Raw genomic sequence first — 24,210 nt, forward strand, 5'->3', positions numbered from 1 at the left:
ATTAAATAATCTCATTTTATCCACCACCCTACCTTTTTATATAATAATTCTACCTAATACCTTACTTTTTTTTAATAATATTACAAGTTTATTATTCATATTATTGGTGCATGATATCATGAAATCATGCCAAACAATATAATTTATCCAAATATTAGATACAACAACAACAACAACATAGTAGAATTCCACTAGTGAGGTTTGGGGAGGATAGAGTGTACGCGTACCTTACCCATACCCTAGAAGGATAAAGAGGTTGTTTCAGGAGACCCTCAGTTCAGAGACAATAGATCCGTAACAATAACAAAAACCAAAAAAATAGTATCAGCATCGTAAAAGACAACAAATAAATAGAAAGACAAAAAAAAAGTGAAACATAACAAAAACCGCTAGCAGTCCTAGACAAAATATTATGAGACTAGCCAGCATAACGAGGAGTGTTCGACCTCCACACCTTCCTATAAGGGCCATGTCCTTGGAAATCTGAAGCTGCGCCATGTCCTTGCTGATCACCTCACCCCAATAATTCTTAGGCCACCCTCTACCTCTTCCGCACGTGCCTGAATCATCTAAGCCTCACTTCTTGCATCTTGTCGTCGAAGGAAGCCACGCCACGCTCTCCGGAATAACCTCATTCCTAATTTTATCTAAATATTATATACATAAAACTAATAAAATACAATACTACATGCTACATTAGTAACAAGGCATAACAACTATCCACACAAGCTATAAATTGGGTGGATTTCTTTTGCACAATGCCAAAAACCCTCTTATTTGCTTAGTCATCGCCTTGAATTTTGGAACGCTGTCGGGGCACTAGGAAGGAATCTCCGGCGGCCGCATTCTCGGGGAACTCGACATTCCTCAGCTATAAGGGAGTTTTAGGGTTTCCGATTCCGAATTCTATGATTCTACGATTCTACTGTATGTATACGCGAATGCATAGATATGTAATGAAACATTTGCTCTGAATCGGCTTTATTCCTCGACTTACGGTCGGCACAGGCAACCATTTTTTTTAATTCGGAAACCCTAGCCTACCTTTAATTTTCTCAGGTATACTCTCGAATCCACCGTGAGCTTGTTGATAATGGTTTAAAGTAGTGAACTTTGAAAAGTAATGCTGTTATCTCTGTAGTTTATTTACATGTGTTTACTGTTTTTAAGTAAAAGAAGTTGCTTGTGAACAACTGACCGAAGCCTTTGAAGTTTGAACCAATGGATTAAATAAAGCCATTTTTTTTGACAAAATAGTTGCTTGAAGTAAAGCTTTCTTGGCCAGCTATATGTAAAGTATTCTTGGTCAGCTATATGTAAAGGTTTTCTAGAGCTAGAGACACATGCCACTACTCCTTCAGAGGCCGAAAATGTGAAAAAAGTTTCAATCTATCTCTTTTTCCTCATTGTTTAGATTAGATTGATCCAATTTGAGCCTTTATTTTGTCAATCACCAACATAAGGGTGTGATGCTGTGATTATAAGGGAAGAATGAAAATTAGATACATTGTCTGATATTCTGTAATGATCACTGTCCGGAAGTTCTTGTAGTCAACTGGCAAACCTTAACAAAGTCAAATCTATCAAAAGAAGGAGTACTTCCTGTTGGACACATAAAATTGAAATTAATGGTTTTGAAATGTGCGTTAGATATTGTATTTGTTCTGTCGGGCAGGGTCACTTTTGTAGCTTCAAGTTGCAAGGTTCACTTTCTGACTAGAAAATTAAGGACAAGTTGGATACATTGATTTTGTGGAGATCCCTTGGACTATTCTTTTATCTATGTTCTTAGCTATCGTATTCTTTCTTTTGTTCAATTATTAGCTAACTCGTTTTGTACAGAGGCAAAAGTACCCGCTTTGACTTTTTAATCTTAAGCTGCTTTTTATTATTTTAATCATCAGAAAATGTGTTTGCTTTCTGATTTGGACTTGTGGTATGACTTCTTCATTCTTCTGCTTGATGGTTAAACGAGTATTAGGCATTGCTGTAAGACTGTAATTTAACAAACCTTTTCTTTCTTGGATTTTAAGCTGATATATTCTTTTCTTTGGCTATCTACACAGTTAAAACATCTAGCTACATGTCATCCAACGATGATCCTGTGGAGATTGACAGTCCTGCTGCATGTAACGGAGATACACTTAGTACCAATAAAAACGGACTTTACCTTTATCCTGTTTCTGTCAATGCTTCAGGCGAAGGTTTACCATATGCTCCTGCAGATTGGCCGAACCCAGGTGACAAATGGGCCTGGAAGGTGGGAAAACGAATTGCAGCTGCTGGCTACTTTCTTGATAGATATCTGTATCTTCCACAACGTCTTCGGGGAAAGCGAAATGCTTTTGCAAGTAGGCTTTCAGTGGAACAATACATCCGGTCTGAGTTTCCAAGTGTAGATATCAAGGAATTCTTTGCATCATTCAGTTGGAAGATTCCGTCAAAACTATTAAAAGGTTGGATTTGATATGGCTTTTTGGTCATTTAGTACGTTGAATTTTCTTATGTTTTTGGAATTAGTAAGAAACTTTTATACATAGCTCAATGCGGCTACACCACTTTCAAGGGAAAATTACCTTATCCCAAAAAGAAAAAAAACCACTTTCAAGGCAAAATTATGCAACTCGGAGCACCTATACGGAAGTACCAATCTTAAGCTCTAGACTCTGCATATGTAACTTTGTCTTGGGTTTGTGCCATGTTTGCTGAGCTCTCTATATTGGGGAGCCTATTTATATTTGCTTAACTTTAACAACGCCATTACGCCAATTTTAGAATACTTGATATTCTTTTGAGAGGCTATGGGTGAAAATGTTTATATCAATTAAGAAAGAACTTTTAATACTCCCTTCATCCTAATGTATGTGACACTGTTTGACTCGGCACAGAGTGCAAGAAAGAAAGAAAGTATTTTAAAACTTATAATTTAAAACATGCCATAGATATTTTTGTAACTATAAAATTATTTCATTAAGGATAAAATGAGAAGTTTAAAGTTAAATTGATTCTAAATATAGAAAGGTGCAATTCTTTTTAGAACAAATTAAAAAGAAAATTGATCTGAATATAGAAAGGTGCAATTCAAAATGGGACAGAGTGAGTATTAAATATATATATCTATACTAACAACAAATTATTCTGGAAGAAAAAGTCATTATTTCATTAGTTTTTCTTGAGAAAAATGGTGTCTAGTTCATTAGCTCATTAGAAAGGGCTAAGACGATTCAATCCGACACATAGTTCGATCGTCTCTTGACCTAACTAATCTTCCATCAATTAAAGTTATCAAACAATCTTTTTTTGTTTGTTTATGAAGTAAGATATATCATTGAAAGGGCATCAGGAGGATGCCAGATTATAGAAGACAAAAGCATGTTAGCTCTATTACAAGAGTGTCTATGCTAGAATCTGGGAGCTAACAAAGTCCAAAAATTGTCACCACTATTAAGGGTAAGAGAGCTCAAACTGAACAAACGAACTAAATATCTAGTTTTCAGGGAATGTGTTGGAGTTGAGATTCCATCAGAACATCTGTAGTTTCTTTCATTCCAACACACCAAAAAATTATTGTTGGGATCATTTTCCATATTCTTTTGATGACTTTGTCAACTCTCCGAAAAATGCTGATATAGCCTTCCTTGATGTACTGAGGCTGACACAAAATAGGCAAAAAATGAAAAGGAAGAAATACTAGATATCAACAGCAACTGAGTAGTGAAAAAATAGATTAGTTAACACTTTCTGAGCTTTGTTGGCACATGTAGCATCTGTTGACTAAGACACTGTTCCATCTGCTAAGAAAGACTGTGCATGATATGGTAAATTCCGAATTACTGTACCGAAACCGAAAATTTTGGTATATGTTCGGTGTTTTGGTATGGTATTTGGTTTAAGTTTTTAAAATAATTTTGTATTAGGTATGGTATTTGGTATTTAAAAAAATAATACTGAAATACCGATATTGTACCAAAATATATACTAAGCTACACATTATACATATTATTGATTAACATACTAAGTTACACAATACTTTTTTTTGGCATTCATGTTGAGGTTGACAGTAAATCCCATGTACTTCTTTAGGAAAATGTAGGAACAAGGTAGGTGCAGATTTTGATTCTTACTCTCTAGGTTGTCAAGCAGTTTCACGTAATATTTCAACGGTTTTAGGGTGTTTCTTACTCCGTTACTCTTGTATTGTTGTTGCATATGTTGGATTAGTCCTTGTTGTATTCTCTAATTTCAACAATTAACTCTAAGAAAGTAACATGATATTTTTAATGATCAAATGTATTCCTTTATGTACCTTTTTTCTCTTAGTTGATACTTGATTGTTTTGGACAAAGATTTTATCAACAGTCAGGTGAGTATAGCTTAGAACGTTTTCATTGAGTACTTTAATTAAAAATATTACAGTCTATGGCTCATGCACTAGTTAAAATTCAAGCCGAATTAATAGAAATTACCGGGCGGAATAAACCGAAACGTAAAGGAGAAAAACCGAATCATACCGAATGTAATTAGGTATGGTATTGTTATAGCATTTTAAGAACCGAAAATACCGAACCAAAACGACTAAGTGCCGTACCGTACAGATCGACGAACATCCTTACTGCTAAGGTTGTCTTTGTACGACAAGAGAGGGTTGCTGAAGTGGTAAGAACCCTTCACGTCCAACCTTGAGGTTGTGGGTTCGAGTCACCAAGGGAGCAAAATAGAGGAGCTCCTATGAAGGGGTTAAAAAAGGGTTGTCTTGTGTTAAACAAGCGTCATTGAGGGAAGTCCATGTGAGGCAAGATACTTTAAGTGGTAGTCTGGTCCTCCTGACATGTTTCAAAGGTCAATCCTCTAGCATTCCGTTCTAAGAGAACATAAGGCTGTAACCTTCTTTGGTTGTAAACTTCCCTTCTTTGGAATTTCCCTGTATGATCCTGTTGGGTGGTTGATATTCCGTCATGAAATCCTCCGGTGTGGCTAGGAGAGCAAGTAAGTCATTGATTTTCAATCATGAAGATTCCTATAAACACCGGATTGCAGATGTTTTCTATATTTTGGGCAGTATTTGAATCCTAGTAGCATGCAATATGGTATATTCTAGGTATGAATCTTTTAGTGCTGTATTACCAAGTCATATGTCTTTCTAAAAATTAGCATGTAGACCATTATCAACTGATAAGGATGTATTCTGAAAGAAATCATTTTGAAAGCTGCTGTTATGTTTCCATAGACCAATTCCATAAGCTCGTGAACTTTTATTAGGGCTCCAGGAGTTCCATATTTGGCATCTATGATCTCCTTGCAGTATCCTGCTTTAGTTTGTCCATGCCTTCATAGCCATTTGAGTAACATACATCTGTTATGAAGCTTAAGGTTTCTGATTCCCGTCCCCCGGAAGATTTTGGCTGCGTGACTTTTGGCCATCTAATCCATTGGAATTTGTGAGTCACCATTTCCTTCCCATAAGAACCTTCTCCTTAGCTTGTCTTGCTGCTTTAGTACCGAGCTTGGCATAGGGTATAGAGTCATATAGTAAGTGGGAATTCTATCAAGGGCACTAGTAAGTGAGTCTGCCCCCGTTGAGAGATATTGCAATTGCCATGTTGCAAGCCTCTTTTCCACTTTTTTTAATGACCTCATTCCAAATTGTAATGGATTTGAATTTGGCTCCTAGAGGCAGTCCTAGATATGTTGGGGAGGGAGCATGTTTTGCATCAAAGGATTCCAACTCTTCCAGGTCTTGAACCTCTAACTAGGTAGATAATGCTTTTAAGCATGTTGATGTGCAGCTGAGACAATAAAGGAAGCATTGCTGGATCTCACAGTATAAAAATTATGATGAAAGTGATTAAGAGCCTCCATGATATCTGTTTTGATTGAGTCCCATGCCTTTTGGAAAAAAGCCATAGCGTACCCATCAGAGCTTGGTGCTTTGTTAGGAGCACAAGACTTTAAGGTTGTTAGGATTTCTGATTTCTCAAAAAGTGATTCCAGGCCTTCTTTTTCATCTATAGATGATAGGATAACCCCTAAGCTCTGGTGTGGGTCTCCGTGAATTCCTTTCCTTGTACAACCATGTAGTAATCCAGAATTTCTTGTTTGATCTACTCTTCATCTTCAACTAATTCCTCTCCCACCATGAGCTTGTCCTGCAATTGTTCCTCCTTTGAGAGTTAGCATGCCCTCCGAAAATACTTGTGTTTCTGTCTTCCTCTCTTAGTCATAAGCCTCTGATTTTTGTCTCCAAGAAATTTCTTCAGCTAGTGCAATCTGATAAAGTTCAAGTCTTAAATTGAAAGCTTCCAGCTTTTTATCTAGAGAGTAGCAACTTGATCCAAGAGCCTCAAATCATCTAGTGCCTTGTTCCTTCATAAGTACTTTTATTGTTCTCATTGAGACCTTGCGGATTCCAACTTGGGATTTTGACCTTTACCTGGAAAGAGATTTTTGTGACCTGCTAGTCTACCACTATCTTCTTTGTCGCTGCCCTCTTGAAGATCTCAAACTAGTTTCTCAAGTTCTATTTCCCTTTTATTCTTCCCTTTTTTGGGGCTTGCAGCTGCCTTGGCCTGGTGCTGTTGTTGTGTTGCAGCGGTTGAGCCATCTCTCTTCTCTATTCTTAAAATAATTTCCAAGATCTTATGTTCGAAAACGGTAGCTGTTACCCCAAATGCTTTACATGCTTTCACCATTGCAATTTTGATCCATCTTGATGCTTCAACCTTTGTTGGTTTGTTCACCACTTGCATGCAAAGATCCTCTCATCGTGCCATGGAAGAGGAAGAAATTCATTAAGAGACTGAGTGGAGAAGTCTGATTCTGGGACGCACCTTGGGTGATTCTATATATAGAAACAATTGTGGTGTCGAGGGCACTGTGAGTGGCCCAACTTCATTGTCGACATCAGAGTGGGAATGAGATGCTTCGCTTATTACTTTATTGGCCTTATGCAAGCATTGCGCTCGAACAGTTGAGCGGCCGCCGGCCAGCAATTTCCTTTTTTCAAATTCAAAATTGGAGTAATTGAGGTTACACAAAATCTCCGCCAGAAGCTTAGATTTCCGGGGGTGGGATCAAAATAATTCTAAAGTTTTATCTAGTGTCCCTTTAGAAGACAAGGGTCATTTTTATTCCCTACAACATTTTCATTTAGTAGCATTATTGGACCTTTTTATGTTTCTTGTGTTTTCGGCCGCTTGAATAATACCTATTGTAAAAGCCCAATGCAGATTTGCCTTTATTGGGTCGGACCTGGGTCTTCTGTTTTGGAATTGGTACTGCTGTGTCTCTTAGAACAAAAGCTGGTCCCCTCATGTGTAAACCCATTAGCTGGTTATTAAACACAATTTTGTTGACTTGCGCAAGGCTCGAATTCTCAAAACCTACATGCTTCTCTATTGGCCTCACTGCTGCAATAGGTTCTGTGCATTGTTAGATCGATGATAGAGATGGTCGGGTTCTGCCATTATCGAGATTTCAGGTCTCAATCCCCCAATTCTATTCCCATCTTCGCTGGAAGTTGCTTATTTGGGTTCCTAATGCATTATCGAGCCTAGACAAACTGTTTTCTATTCTTTGAATCTTCATCTGCTCCAACGTAGCCACCACACTTATCTTCGATAGCATGGAGAGGAATGCCAAATGTTTTAACCCAGAAAACTTTCGATCTACTGTCAGTAGAGATTGTACCAACTTTTGGCATCCACTATTGTTGCTTCCAAATGCACACGCAAGTATACGTGGTCGACAAGTAATATAGGATTGTAAGTCCAGATATCGTACCTACAGGGACTTGTGATTAACTATCAACTAAATTAAACCCGAACAATTAATCTATTCAAGCGAATCCTAAAGTATGAATATTTAACTAAAACTAATCTAGAGTAACAAACTAAGAGATTAAAGGAAACAAGTTGGCGAAATTAGACACGAATTCAATGGGAGCCGATATTCTAAAGTTGTGGGTTAGCTAATAATCCCGTTGAGTTGTCCACTTAAATTATCTAAGTTATTTATCTGGTTTATTGATTGACGGTTAATATTACTCGTAGTATTCTCCCGAAGTACTACTCGCATATTCAAGCTAACCTAACGCCTATATTCCTACGGAATTAGGATTAACAAGAACGCATTAATAATTCTCGTATAGTAACCAAGCAACGCGATTAGGTATATCCCTATCCTAACCGCAAATCCGTTCCCGATATTCAGGTTCAAGATCTTGATCTACTCAATCTTATATGCTATCTAGAATTCCCTCTCCCGAGTTCAATCCTAGATTCGTAGATAGTATTCAATTGGTGATCAAACAATCGAATAATTAAGCACAAGATTGAATAAATAAACCAATATGATAAAATAATAAGAACAATTCAAGCTTCAAACTTCAACGTTCATGTAGCACCCACAACTCTAGAACTAATAAATTATGAGATTAAAACAAGAGAAGAGAAGAAAAACTAGTTGGAAGCTTCCTCCAAGCGTGGTTTGCGTTCTCCCTCCAAAGTGGCGTGTTCTCCTCCCAAAAATATGTTCGATCCCCTCCAAATTAGGTTTAAAATCCCTTTTATACATGTTGGGGGTGTGTAGGGTTGAAATTACCAAGTCTCGGCCGAATTAGGACAAACTCCGCCCTTCAGCGTCTCGCTTGGCGCCTGGCGCGAAGCTGAACAGTGAACTTTTTAGCATGCTGTCAACGACGTTTTGGTTGGTGCCTGGCCCGAACTTGGGCACCAAACTCGTACTTTTTCCAAATTCTTTCGTTTTTACTTCATTTTGCATGCAAACTTTCCAAAGCACTTTCAATTGATTCCTACACATATAAACATCAAAAATTAGCTCAACTCATTGAAATTACACATTAGAACAACAACGAATAGAGCAAAATGTGAGGCGATTCATATACAAAAATACATGCTTTTGGCCGAACATCAACACCCCACACTTAGACTCTTGCTCGTTCTCGAGCAACCTAAACTTTACTACCTAAACCACACAACTTGAAATACCACATCACGGGGGAGCATATGACCATTAAGCACATTATACCTATGACTATGGTTAATAGCAACAATTAAGCTATAGCATATGCAATCACCTCCACTTCCCCTTTAGTTATGCCATTCTTCAAAGGAATTATTCACAAGACAACATGTTCATAACAATCCTAGCCTCAAAAATCGACTCAATATCACAATGAACACCCAACATCATAGAGAAGTCTAATAATGTTACCTATCCCTCGTCAAACCATGTGCCCTCACAACAAGAACAAGAGAGTAGGTTGAATCCACACATTCAAATCAAATGTTCAAATATGACTCGCATCTATCAAAGAAAATCTCACTCTCACAAAGAAGTCACATGCATGCAAAAGGTACCATAGGCTTGCCCATAATGTAAATCTCCACTAATGTAGGCTCACTCGATCTAAAATCAATTAGGACTTTTTTCATGGTTGTAATGCAGGCTAAGGGACGGGTAAGATATATTCAGGAATAATGGTTCGCCCTCCTAAACACTTTAACACATCATATAATTAACTTAAGCGCAAATTCTTCAACTCACTTCAATTTCACAAACAAGATCACCCCCCAAAATTATTCCCTCTTTCTTTAAGCACTACTTTAATTTATACCACACCTACTTTAATTTATACCACACTAGCAAGAACAAGGCAACAATTCATTCAACTTTATTTTTCCTTCTCTTTTTCAGATTTTTCTTTCTTTTTCTTCTTTTTTTTCCCTCAATTTTTGCTAGTAGTGTATTATTCTACAAAACAAGTGCACCTTTCTTTCTTTCATTGGTTCCACTCGAAAGCCACCCCACACTTAGTCCTTACTTCTTCTAGCGCTCATTTCACAATTAAAGCGCCTTAAAAGGTAGCGAGATCAAAATAATGTCAATTAAGAACAAAAAGGTATAGGCTCGTAATGTGGGTGTTAAATAAAAGGTCTACATGCTCAAAAGGGTTAACTATGGATAGTTTTTATTTTGTGATAAGCACTAAAAAGATCAAAGAAGGCCTTAAATCATTTTTCAAACCGAGCATCACCTAAAATTTTGCTTCGACTCACATACCGGGCAAGTTCTAGAATCAATCACAATAACATGGACTACACAAAACCTCACTTCACACATGGCACATTACTCACTAAGGACGGTCTCGTTCCGACTCTCAAACAATGCAAGTATTCACGGAGCCACAAGATATTAAGCATTTAGCACAAAGTGAACAAACATCAAGAAAATGAGACATAGGCGTCACAAAACAACAACAACAACAACGACCCAGTGAAATCCCACTAGTGGGGTCTGGGTAGGGTAGTGTGTACGCAAACCTTACCCCTACCCCGGGGAGTAAAAAGGCTGTTTCCGAAAGACCCTCGGCTCAATAAGACAAAAAGAGACAATATCATTATCACCAATAGAAACCATAGGAAAAATAACATCATGGAAATGAGAAAGTAGATGCAAAGCAAACGCGATAGACAGTACATAGACCCGGCACTATGGTAAACAAATGAGTAGTAAGACACAACAATGCCACTAGCTGACATCGACAAAAACCCTACCAGACTAGCCTCACAAAGGTACGAAGTAAGGGAGACTCAACTACCTCGTAACCTACAACCCTAATACTCGACCTCCATAACTTCCTATCAAGAGCCATGTCCTCGAAAATCTGAAGCCTCGCCATGTCCTGCCTGATCACCTCTCCCCAATATTTCTTAGACTGTCCTCTACCTCTTCTCGTGCCCTCCAAAGCCAGCCGCTCACACCTACTTACCGGAGCATCTGGGCTTCTCCTTTGTACGTGTCCCAATCATCTGAGCCTCGCTTCCCGCATCTTGTCATCAATAGGCTTCACAAAACATGCTATCCAATTAAACAAGGCATCATGGACAATTTCAAAATATAGGGAAGATACTACACATACCAAAACCTAAATATGCTACTATCAAACAAGTCGAGGGCGCCTAGGAATCTCATCTTTCTTCCTCCATTTATTTTCTAAATTCCTAATCTATTCTACAAAAAATCTACTACTACTCGGTTCAAACTACATCCTATGGAAAAGAACCGAGGCACAAGGAAAAACCACGGGGATTATTACTACCTAAAGAAAAATAAAAGATATATTTTTGGATTTTTTCCGTTTTTCACACTTTTTTGTAATTTGTTTTTGGTTCGATTTTAATCGCTCAAGAAAACTGTCTAGGAGATCCATCGTCGTGAAAAGTCCAAAAATGTTTTGAATTTTTTTCTCAATTTTCGTTTTTTTATTTTTTACAAATATCACTACACTAAGAAAGAATATTACAATTAGCTCGGATAGCATAGAAAATCACCCAAACAATCTCCTCACCCTACACTTAAAATTGTGCAATGTCCTTAATGCACACTGTAAATAACAAGAGGGTAAAAGAGACTCCCTGGTAGGTCAAAGGCCGAAGCATTAGCAGCTCACGGGATACTCAGACTTCTCCCAGGTATGATCCTTTGTGCGGGCACCTCACACTTAGTTTCAACCACCTGCTCGCTTTTGCATATTTCCTGTTAGCTTTGACTCCATGTTCCTACTCGGCTACTGCAAAACACAAAAACAACACTACAAAGATAACACAATACAAAAAAAAAATGTAAAAAGAAAAAAATTAAAATTGGGTTGCCTCCCAACAAGTGTTTGATTTAACGTCGCGGCACGACTCCATCACTTTCACCACTTTTCTTTCCACTTTAAGGATATGAATTGCGCTCCCAATTTTGCATCAATTTTTCTGTCGCGTTCCTGGGGCGGTGGTGTAAAAATAAAGGAACCAAGCAATTGATATCGCATTTTGCACTTATTGGCCCTTAAGTGAGGGGTGTCATTTTGTCTCCTTTGCATCACAGATTTCAGAATATATGCACTTTGTTCCTCATCCATTGACTCCTCCATAAGCTCGAATAGATCAATTCTCGTGTCACCAATCAAACACAATGTTGAAAAATGTTTAGAATGAGATCCAATGCTCTCCAACTCTAGAATCACTTCACTTTTGCACACTTCCTCAACCTTGGCATCATCAACATTATTTTGGTCGAATTGTTGGAACTCCTCTTTTTGCTCCACAAGCAAGCTGGCCAGTATCCACAATAATTTGTTGTTGGGCATCAGACGCCTCAATCTTTTTATTCAATTGAGCATGCAGGTCATGGATATCTGAGCTAAATTGGTCTATCTCTTGCCTGAGCTCAGTTCTTCCTTCTATAAATTGTTTTGCCATATTTGAAAGACCATTCCGTAGAACCCTTGAAATTTTATTAGCTGAGCTTGTTCCTCTAGCCAAGATTGGCTTTCTTCAACTTTTACCTCTTGTAGGAACTCACCCTCTTCGTCGAGTTGAGGTTCTTCTTGAAAATTGGACATTAATTCTTCCATTCTAGCCTGCAGTACTTGAATTTCTAAGACATTCGTTTTTTGAATTTCATCATTTTGCTCAATTACTTGCGTTACCATGTCCATAATACGAGCAGCGCGTTCCACCTCCTCTGCTTCAATGCTCCTATCAACTCACAAATATTATTAGAAAAATCATAATAAGAGCTCGGAGAAGAATAATAAGAATTAGGACAACCATCCCAATGGCCACCTTGACCACCACACACATTACAAATATTTCACGCAAAAGATTGAGATAGTACACCCAACTCGCTCACGGAAATATTTTCACAATTTTACCACAAGTACGATCCTCCACAATATGGACATGGATCACCAAAATAAGAATAACCAATATTCGACCAATTCTCATTCCAAGATGCCATGTAAAAAAATAATAATTAAAGAAGTACTACACTAAACTAAAATTAAAAACTTGAATAGATAAAAAGTACAAGTCTAATCTAGAAAAACAGTCAATTTCAAAGTCCACGGCAACGACGCCAAAAACTTGTTGCTTTCAAACGCACATGCAAGTATACATGATCGACAAGTAATATAGGATTGTAAGTGCAGATATCGTACCCACAGGGACTTGTGATTAACTATCAACTAAATTAAACCCGAACAATTAATCTATTCAAGCGAATTCTAAAGTATGAATATTTAACTAAAACTAATCTAGAGTAACAAACTAAGAGATTAAAGGAAACAAGTTGGCGAAATTAGACACGAATTCAATGAGAGCCGATATTCTAGAGTTATGGGTTAGCTAACAATTCTGTTGAGTTTTTCACTTAAATTATCTAATTAATTTATCTGGTTTATTGATTGACGGTTAATATTACTCGTAGTATTCTCCCGAAGTACTATTCGCCTATTCAAGCTAACCTAACGCCTATATTCCTATGGAATTAGGATTAACAAGAACACATTAATAATTCCCGTATAGTAACCAAGCAACGCGATTAGGTATATCCCTATCCTAACCGCAAATTTGTTCCCGATATTCAGGTTCAAGATCTTTATCTACTCAATGTTATATGCAATCTAGAATTCCCTCTCCCGAGTTCAATCGTAGATTCGTATATAGTATTCAATTGGTGATCAAACAATCGACCAATTAAGCACAAGATTGAATAAATAAACCAATATTAGATTAAAACAAGAGAAGAGAAGAAAAACTAGTTAGAAGCTTCCTCCAAGCGTGGTTTGCGTTCTCCCTCCAAAGTGGCGTGTTCTCCTCCCAAAAATATGTTCGATCCGTTCCAAATTAGGTTTAGAATCCCTTTTATACATGTCAGGGGTGTGTAGGGTTGAAATCACCAAGTCCCAGCTGAATTAGGACAAAATCCGCCCCTCAACGTCTCGCCTGGCGCCTGGCGCGAAGCTGAACAGTGAACTTTTTAGCCTGCTGTCAACGGCGTTTTGGTTGGTGCCTGGCACGAACTTGGGCACCAAACTCAGTACTTCCTCCAAATTCTTCCGTTTTTACTTCATTTTGCATGCAAACTTTCCAAATCACTTTCAATTGATTCCTACACATATAAACATAAATAAATTAGCTCAACTCATTGAAATTACACATTAGAACAACAACCAATAGAGCAAAATGTGAGGCGATGCAAATGTCTACCATCCAAAACCAATTCCGTACGCTGATTCCAACAACCTTATGTCTTGATGGAAACTCAAACAGAAAGCGGTTGTGATCTATTAGTATCTTTGAGTCCTGCACTCATTTTCCATATGCTGAGGAACCATTTCGGTATGATTTTTGTATTTGGGCTACTTTAAAATGGATCATCGGAGATCGCTATCAGGCATCCAGAGTTTGGGTGTGTAACATCTTCAAACTTTGTGATGAGGCCACTGGAATAGCTAGCTAGCTTTCTATTCTTGCTGCCTCAAAGTAGGTTTTTAGTGATGGAGATTGTGGCCGTCTTGGTCCATGATTGTTGTGGCTTCCTAAGAACCGAAGTATTTTCTTAGCAATGTCAATCCAGCCTTTGTTGTATTCTATTCTGCCTCCAGAATAATCACCGCATGTTTCTTTTTACTCACAAATCTGTCATAGATGTTGTAATTTGATATATACTCGGTAAAGATATGGTTGTTGTGTTCTTCCCCATCTTCTATAAAGACTTGATGCTTGCTTCATAGCGTCACAAACCCATCGTAGAATCTTTTCATCGATGCTAATTCTGCTTGTAAAACAGTTGCGTTTTTTGATGAGTGAATACCATCTAATATTAGCATCCATAATGTTAATAAGTTTAATAGATTTGTCCCCCGAGATGAAAAACGTTTGTTACCCTATAATAAAATCTGATTTAGCCGGAGTGAGTATCAAAAGGAGAGAAAGAAAAGACATATTTCCCAAGTCAAAGAGGAAAGTTAGAGAGAACATTTTTAACCTTCACCGGGGATTTTATTTTATAGTTTTGGGGGGGGGGGGGTCAGCTATATGAATCATCTGTATTCATTTCGTTTTAGGCCCATTCATTCTTCAAAGAATTCTCATAATTAGTTTATTTTTGTATTGATTGTGAAGCTACTGCAATTGTCCTCCTTTGCTGCCTATACTTTGTACATGGGAGTTTACATTTTTCAAATAAGGTACTATAAATTGTTGGACTGAAACCACGACGAGTAATAAGGTTGGTATTTATTTCTTTTTATCACTTGTACTCTCTGGAAAATTTACATATACAAGTTTTGTTTAAATTTCAACAAAGAGACTGCTATGATCTCCCTTATGAAATGTTACTAGTATGCCTCACACGCTAAAAGGTGGTTGAAGCGAACAAGGGATAAGAGAATCCTAGGATGAAGTCTTTCCAAGCAAGAAGGGCAAACTAATGCTCCTCCGTCCATTTTATGTGACACTACTATTTAAAGAGTCAAAAACTTTTTCATTGACTATGGTTTTTTCCTTGTATTGCCTTTGTTTCATTTTATGTGGTAGTGTTTGACTGATCACAGAGTTCCGAAAAAGGAAAAAAAACTTTTGAAACTTGTAGTTCTAAACAAGCCACGACATTCCTGTTATTACAAAAGCATTTCATAAGGGATTGTTTGGTTACCAGGATAAGGATGCTAATCTCGAGATAGAATATGAGATTGCATTTATCCCATGTTTGGTTATGAGTATTAGCTAGTGGTGTGATAAATTTTATACTAAAATGATGGGATTAGCTATCCCATATAGAAGGTGGGATAGCTAATCTCATGGGATATCCCAGCCCCTGGGATATTCTTGTCTATTCTATCCCACCTTGTAACCAAACAACCCCTATGGGTAATATTGAAGTGTAAAGTTAAATTCTATCCAAATATCCCATTCTTTTTGGAACAAGACCCTAAAGGAAAGGGTGCCACATAAAAATGGAATAGAGGGAGTACTTTTATATAGTTCTCAAATATGTATATTTGTGTAAAAACATTTGAGGAACTGATGTTTTAGTTCACTAAAATAGATGCTTTGACTCTATACGGTTTAAGTCATTATTTTTTGGGCGGAGTGAGTAGTTGATTACTTCTTCTCCATACCACATTTGGCGTGGCCATTTATACGTGGCAGATAATTTAACTGATTGTGTTTACTTTTCTTTTGAAATGGTAATAATCGTGTTCAGAAACAATACAAAGGTAGTGCTGGGTTTTATGTACAAGTGAGCCAAAAATATAGCCCCTCTTCTATTCTTAGAGGGACTCTGAAATCTAGTCAAGTTTCTGCCTCATTTGCATATACCTTTTTACACCAAAATTGATATAACTTGATACAATCTAGCTTAATCCTCTGTACTGATTGTGTTTACTTTAAAGGCACCGTTTGATACGCTGTTGCAGATCTCTCAAAGTTGAAACCTAAAAAACTTGATTAATTTTGAGGAGCTTTAAGTTCACTTTGAGCATTTTCCGGTTGTAATGGGGTTACACCAAGGTTCTGCGCTCAGTCCGTTCTTATTCGCCCTGGTGATGGACGCGTTAACACACCATATTCAAGGGGATGTGCCATGGTGCATGCTATTCGTCGATGACATAGTTCTGATTGATGAGTCGCGAGCCGATGTTAACGAGAGGTTGGAGGTTTGGAGACATGCTCTTGAGTCTAAGGGTTTCAAGCTGAACAGGACGAAGACGGAATACTTGGAGTGTAAGTTCAGTGCTGAGCCAGGGGAAGAGGGCGTGGACGTGAGGCTTGATTCGCAGGTCATCCTGAGTAGAGGCAGCTTCAAGTACCCTTGGAATCGACGAGGATGTCACACACCGTATTGGGGTAGGATGGATGAAGTGGAGGTTAGCATCTGGAGTCCTGTGTGACAAGAGAGTGCCACCGATACTCAAAGGTAAGTTTTATAAAGCGGTGGTTAGACCGACCATGATGTATGGGGCTGAGTGTTGGCCCGTTAAGAACTCACATATCCAGAAGATGAAAGTAGCAGAAATGAGGATGTTGCGGTGGATGTGCGGGCACACTAGGATAGATAAGATTAAGAATGATGATTTTGGGGAGAAGGTGCATGTGGCTCCCATTGATGACAAGATGCGGGAAGCGAGACTTAGATGTTTCGGACATGTTCAGAGGAGAAGCCCAGATGCTCCGGTACGGAGGTGTGAACAGCTGGTTGTGGATGGCACGAGAAGAGGTAGAGGACGACCTAAGAAGTATTGGGGAGAGGTGATCAGGCAGGATATGGCGAGGCTCCAGATTTCCGAGGACATGACACTTGATAGGAAGATGTGAAGGTCGAGTATTAGGGTTGTAGGTTAGGAGATAGTTGAGTCGTGCCTTACTTCGTACCATTGTGGGACTAGCCATGTAGGGTTTTTGTCTAAGATAGCTAGTGGCAATGTTGTGGCTTACTATTTCGCTTTTCAGTGCATGTACTATTTACTAGCTATCGCTTTTGCTTTGCATGTTTTTTCTAGATTTTATGATGTTCCTATTTTTCTTATGATTGTTGTGGTGATACTAATATTTACTAATATTGTCTCCCTTTGCTTTGCATCTTTCTTCTGGATTTCATGGTGTTCCTATTTATCCTATGATTGTTGTTGTGATACTAATATTGTCTCTTTTTTGTCATTTTGTCTTTTTATTTTTTTATTTTTTTTTGAGCCGAGGGTCTTTCGGAAACAGCCTCTCTACTCCTTTGGGGGTAGGGGTAAGGTTTGCGTATACACTATCCTCCCCAGACCCCATTAGTGGGATTTTACTGAGTTGTTGTTTAAGTTCACTTTGAGGATGTGCATGAAGCTACTTTTTAAAATTTCATACCTTCTCTCCATTACAACCATCTAGTAAGCTCATAAAGATCTATTTCTTTAGCTCATCTTCAAAATTCTCATTTGAGTGAATTTCCTCTTTGATTATAAATTTGAATGCTGTCGCCTGTCAGTGGATTGCAAATCTTTTAGTGTTTCTTGTTGTGCTTAAACGAGTTATTTGTGACATTATTTCAAATTTGACTTCTTTGTCTGAAAATTATAGGTGGCTGGTATGCTGAGGTCACATCTTCAGGCATGAAACCTGATTCTCATTTTGGAAGCAGCAGTTGTAAGGCTGGTAACAGTGTGTGTGCCAGTTTAGTAGCAGAGAATCCTAGTCCAGAGACCATGATTTGTGACCTTTGTTGCAGTGAGCCTGGTTTTTGCCGAGATTGTTGTTGTATTCTTTGTTGTAAAACTATTAGTTCTGCTTATGGTGGGTATAGTTACATTAGGTGTGAAGCAACAGGTGTTGATGGTTACATTTGTGGACACATAGCCCATATAGACTGCGCTCTACGAGCTTATATGGCTGGGACAGTTGGAGGAAGCATCGGATTGGATGCAGAGTATTTTTGTCGACGTTGTGATTCAAGAACTGATTTGGTCTCACATGTCATGAAGCTTCTAAACATTTGTGGATCAATCGATTCTCGTGATGACATTGAGAAGATTTTGAGTGTTGGCATTTGCATTCTGCGTGGCTCACGAAAAACAAATGCAAAACAGTTGTTGCATCATATTAAATCGGCCATGGCAAAGGTATAGCTGACTGAGAGGTAGATGAACGGTACTCTGTTTCTCAAGATGTTTATTTTTGCCTTTATGGGGTTTCCAATTGACCAGAATGACCATTATGATATCTTGTATCAGCTTCACAAGGGAACCTGCATTAGAGATGTGTTCAAAGAAGAAGAATTCATGGACACCAATGGTACCTTCTCTGCCCTTTTTAATTCTTATTTGTGTCACTTTTCCCTTTGGCTCATGTATAGACCTGCCCGAGTTATCTGTTTATGTGGGTACATGCTTCTTGTGTTTTCACTATTGAATGTATACTATATTAAAAGCACGAAGGCTTTAGCGTAATGTTTGTCTTTTTTACCCCTTTAAAATAGAGTTCACACTGAACAAAATAATCATTTGATTTTTTCCCTAATATTTAGGATTTTGAAATCGACTAAAATTTTAGTCATTAATTTTTTCTTATTTACACTATGTAGGAAGTCCTAAAATTTAGAACTTTAAAATCAATAAGATTTTACTGGACTTTGACACCATATATTATTTGACTTTCCATCTATTGATAATCCTAGCATTCTTTTAACTTGATTTCTTCTTGAGTGGTGCAAGTTCATACAACTCCACGTTCAAAAAGAATTGTTGCGATCTCTACGTTCTTTATAAAAGTTTTCTGCCATCAGTATTTGCCGAGTTCGGATTGTGTGATTACTAATGCATGATTAGGATAAGGGTACAAGTTTTAGCATTCTCACAAATTGAGTAAAATGTGGGTAAAGACTTTAATTGTTGGTAAACTATCAGACCCTGATTTTGTAAAATTAATATGAAATAAACGCACGTACTTAGCTAGGCCTCATGTAAAGTCGAACGGCCTTTTTACCTTTCAATCAAATATTACTCTTATAACGTTTTTGTACAATGAAGCAATTACGGGAAAAAACTGGAGGAAGAATAGTGGATTCGAAAAATTCTAAACATGATTAACATTTATTATTATCAGGAACTTGCAATTTTTTTTTGTAATTTTTATTTTGTAACGCAAATACAACTTTTAAGTATCATTTTATTATTTTTACAAAAAATTATTTTCTTTGATATAGGGTACACGTGCAATGCGCGTACACTAAGACTAGTGTATATAAATGCATGAATAGATATGTATATGTGCATGCATTACTCTCTTTGTGTTTGCCTATTTCTGTGCTTTACATTTTTCACAAATTCCAAAGACATCTTGCAACTGAAGCATAATATGAACAGAAAATTATCAACCTAGAGTCTTCTACATGTAAGCAAAATTGGCGAGCCTCCATTTCATCCATCACCAAAAGTTTTTGGTAATATGATACGATTGAGAACTGTCCATCGTTGCCCGTCTCTCATCTCCACTTATCATGCATGGCATGCGATGTGTTCTGTTTGTAGATTAATTCTACTAAACTTTGGAGTTCACCCATCTCCAAATCTTGTAGATTCCTTCCGAATGTAAGATCCCAAATCACGTCCTCCTTATGTATCCTTTGAGTCTGTTGCATTGTCAATTCTTTTTGGCTAGAAATTTTGTATAAATTGGAAAGACAATTCTCAAAACGTTCTCTCCTCATCACTTGTGTCTCAGTCACCAAAATCTAATTCTGTTTCCATCACCCACCTTGATATAATTTGGCCATGGAACTCTTCCCATCTGTTCATAATACTCCTCCAAAGCTTGCACCCAAATGAAAATGTGATACTTCTAGTCCTTCACCCCCCATAAATGGTACCATACTTTTTGCAACCACCTCCTCCAAAGCTTGCACCCAAATGAAAATGTGATACTTCCTAGTCCTTCAAACACCCCTCCCCCCCAAAAAAAATAAATAAATGGTACCATACTTTTTTGCAACCACCTCCTCCAAAAAGCATGTTCCTCTATCCCAAATTTCCATAACCATTTATCAAGTAAAGTTTATTGAACACCCTAAGGTCTTTCACTCCAAGTCCTCCCCACTTCCACGGGGACGCTATAGTCTTTCAACTCACTACGTGATATTTCTTGGTAAAGCTTCAGGACTCAATATTCATTAATAATTTTTAATTGTCTCCTTTTTAAGCTGTAAACACTAAACACCTATTTATAGTCTAGGATAACTAAGCAAACAAACCCATTAGGTTAATACCTGAAATGAGCCTTAAAACAATGAACTCCTAAATCCGGACCTGGTGCGTGTGGTTGACGGCATGGTGTGCGGTCATACAACCTTCACGAATTAAATATGCGGTCCAATGAACTCCTAAATCCGTACCCTGGTGCATGCGGTTGTGGGCATAGTGTACGGTCATCATACAACCTTCACGAATTCTGCACATCCTGAATTCTGAATTGCTGTGAGGTTGGTTTCCTATAGTGCGGTTGCACAACCTTTGCAAATTCTGCCATCTCCAAATCCTTCCTCAAACAGACTTAGTCTTCGCTTGGGACCTTCCATTGGCATCCAATGCTCTCTTGGCATGATGTTTGGCGGGAACCCCTGGCCGTGCTCATATCGTTTATTGCTCTTGTGCTCCTGTTGTTGAGCATGAAGTGCAATCATGCCTTAATGATGTTGGCAGTAGGTAGTGTTCACTGGATTCTCTCTTTGGTATTTTCAGAATCCTAGGTCAGTACTTAAACTGTCTATATGACTTTCAGAATCCTTTGTCAGTTCATTCCATGTTTGGTTTCTGATGTCATTTAGGATGTTTTAGATCTTAAAAGACGGGGGCTTCTTACGGAGCTGATTTCTAGATTCATTGCAAATATTCAGTTTTAAGTTCTATTTCAAATCATTGAATGTCTTACCTCAGTCAGATTCAGTGATTATTTTCTTATACTAAATAAATCTATTCCTAATATTTTTAACTAATATACTCATTCATATTGTCTTCTTATTAATAAATCCCGTTTCCAGTTATATTCATCATGTAGTGTACACTTGAGCGCTTTGGTGCTTGCACCAAAATGCTACCTGATTGAAGACAAAACGTCAATCCTACACTGCACCTAGCTTCAGCTTTACATGTGTTTTTAACTACACTAAGCTAGTTACTCTTTGGCTCTTTTATTTGCTTGTAGTCTATCTACAAATTACTCGTTTTAAAGTATGAACGATGTGCATAACTCATCGTTTTGGAGTCATGAGTACCATCAAGGCTTATTTTCCGACACAAAATACTGAACGAGTTTTGAGATATATGAAACATATTGTCATCTTAATTTATATGAACTCTTTTCTTTTCTTTTTTGTATATCTCTTGTTGATGTTTGTGTATGCTGAGATTTATCTTTTCATTGTAAGAGCATTTAGTCGACTTAGTTACTATGTTCAAGAGCTTTCTGTTCGAATATCCCTCCTCCTTGCAAAGCTGCATTCAGTGTTAAGATCTCTTTAAAGCTTCCACGTATGTAAATTTCTTTTGATGGTAGGAGGAACATCTCAGCATGACACCGGAACATGTGTGTCTACATACCATGGAGAGTCAATTCTTAGCGAAAGATCTTCACCACAAAAGATGACTTCAAATTTTGACCATCGCATCGAATCCCTTAAGCTTGAGGATGAGATTGATCAAACACTGCAGGCATTGAGGAAGTCTCAAGAATTTGAGTACAGACTTGCTGAGGAAAAGCTCTTTGCTCAAAAGAACTATATCATGAATCTATACGAACAGCTTGACAAGGAAAGATCAGATCTATCAAGCCATACATCAATGGTTGAAACAGATACCTTACTTGATGTTGTCCTGAAAAGAGTAGACCAAATAAAGCGAGAAATTTCGAAACTCAAGGACATGAAACAAGTGCAAAATGGATTTGGAACAACTTCGAAGCAAATACTCAAGGATTACTTTGGTCTAGAAACAGAATCGTCTTAAGCAAGCTCTGCCCTTTGTATCTACAACAAATACGCCCTGCCCTGGCCATGTTATGCCAAAATTTTGTTCCGAGCCTCAGTGTTATTTCTTTGTAACAGTTGCGCTACTATTAGGCCATGTATATTTTTTTTTTCAGATAGAGGACATTATTATTAGTCCATATGTTAACATTTCCATAAAATCAGATTTATCTTGATCATTAAAAATTAGAGTAGATTTTTGTTGGTGAGAAGCAACGTTTTAAAAGGCGTGGGTGTAAGGCGAGGCGTAAGACCCGAGGCACAGAGCATAAGCCCCATAGATATTTAATTTTTAATATTTTATAAAATAATATAATTACAGTAAATATTTATAAACAGGTAAAATTATATAAAAAATAAAGAAAATTATAAATATGTAAAATATATATATATATATATATATATATATATATATATATATATATATATATATATATACTTCATTGCCTCACAAAAATCTAGTCAAAACAATCTATTATACGCTATTTAGAAGCTCAAGTAGCTTGAGTCGAAAAGAATAAAGTTTTCTACATTGAGGAACAAAAATGATGACTAACCTTCAATTTGAACTTTGAACTTGGTGTTACGAAGGAGAACGAAGTTCTTTTTGTATTTGTAAACAAAATTGAATATTCGTTGCTTTTGGGAAATATAAGTAGACTAGCGGACAAGATAAAGAATTGGGAAAGACCATGAATTGGGGCTTCAATCAATAAAAAAAAGGTCTTGACTTTTAAATTTAATACATCCCAGTTCCTTTTAAAACTTTTGAGTAATTACCAAGATGAATTTTGAAATTCTGGGTATTATATGAAGGACTTTTTCAACAAATTTTGTTTTAATTTGAAACAATCTCTGGGACTTACGCCTCACTAAAAAAACTCACCTCAAACGCCCGGGCGTACGCCTCTTGAGACTTTCGCCCCGTGGCGGACGCATATGGCGAAAAGCGGGATTAACTGAACCCGCTTCGTCAAAAAATAATACTGTATATATGTATAAATTACGATTAAAGCTGCATAAATTTTGTATAAATATTTTATTTGAACTCACTTGACAGCTACTATTTTACGACTAAAGTTATGTTCTTCTAAGATTGAACCCGCTTGCACAAAATTTTGGGTCCGCCACTGCTTTTGCCCCACACCATCGCCCCGGGGCATTTTTGGCGCGCCTCGCCCCAGGGCTCGCCCCGAAAACGCCTTTTAACACTGGTGAGAAGATCATAAAATGAATAAGTTAACTGATTTAACAAAATATTAATTTCTGTCAAAAGAAAGGCGCTAGTCAGGAATTATATGCAAGGCAGAAACCTGTAATGTATTTAGTGGGGTGAAATTTTTAGCATTAGATCAATGGAAGAGCTACAATCCATCCTGAGCAACAACAGATAACAGATTGTACTTGAATAAATAGGAATTACTACTAGGTAAGGGTAAAATATTAATTAATGGTAGAATTGAATAGAAGAATCCAATGCTTAGTCCTTTCTTCATATTTTCCAAACAAAAATTTCTGATATTACTTGAATTGTTAATGTCTCTGTTCAGTTTTACTTATTTATTATATCAAAATATATTTTTATTTTTACTTGTCCATTTTAGCAAATCAAGAAAAAAAATAATTTTTTTCTGTTTTATCTTTATCATTAATTATTCATCCTCCAAATCATTTCCCAAGACTTTAAAATGCTATCGCTAATATAATGAAAAAATATACTTCATTTATTATTTCTTAAGGGAAGTGCAAAATTCATTGTGTGGACAACATGGCCGGCTCTAATGATCTAGCTACTAAGGCTTGTGCCTTAGGCCCCAAATTTGGGAAGGCCCCATCTTTTAGAAATAATGGGTT

At 37.3% G+C, this 24,210-nt stretch overlaps 1 protein-coding gene across 1 annotated transcript; it reads left to right on the forward strand.

The window, feature by feature from the left end:
- Window positions 1-718: 718 nt before the first annotated feature.
- On the forward strand, window positions 719-22,550 carry LOC107820626 (uncharacterized). Its single transcript, XM_016646940.2, has 5 exons — window positions 719-1,059; window positions 2,067-2,456; window positions 17,922-18,460; window positions 18,572-18,632; window positions 21,888-22,550. The coding sequence occupies exons 2-5, from the start codon at window positions 2,084-2,086 to the stop codon at window positions 22,334-22,336; spliced, it is 1,422 nt and encodes a 473-aa protein (XP_016502426.1). The 5' UTR covers window positions 719-1,059; window positions 2,067-2,083; the 3' UTR covers window positions 22,337-22,550.
- Window positions 22,551-24,210: the final 1,660 nt, after the last annotated feature.

This window comes from Nicotiana tabacum, chromosome 14 (genome assembly GCF_000715075.1).
Source record: "Nicotiana tabacum cultivar K326 chromosome 14, ASM71507v2, whole genome shotgun sequence".
Taxonomy (NCBI): domain Eukaryota; kingdom Viridiplantae; phylum Streptophyta; class Magnoliopsida; order Solanales; family Solanaceae; genus Nicotiana; species Nicotiana tabacum.

Coding starts and splice junctions, on each gene's coding strand:
- LOC107820626 (XM_016646940.2), top strand. CDS start 2,084: ATGTCATCCAACGATGATCCTGTGGAGATTGACAGTCCTGCTGCATGT. Junction 18,461..18,571: donor TTAAATCGGCCATGGCAAAG/GTATAGCTGACT, acceptor ATCTTGTATCAG/CTTCACAAGGGAACCTGCAT. Junction 18,633..21,887: donor AGAATTCATGGACACCAATG/GTACCTTCTCTG, acceptor TTTTGATGGTAG/GAGGAACATCTCAGCATGAC.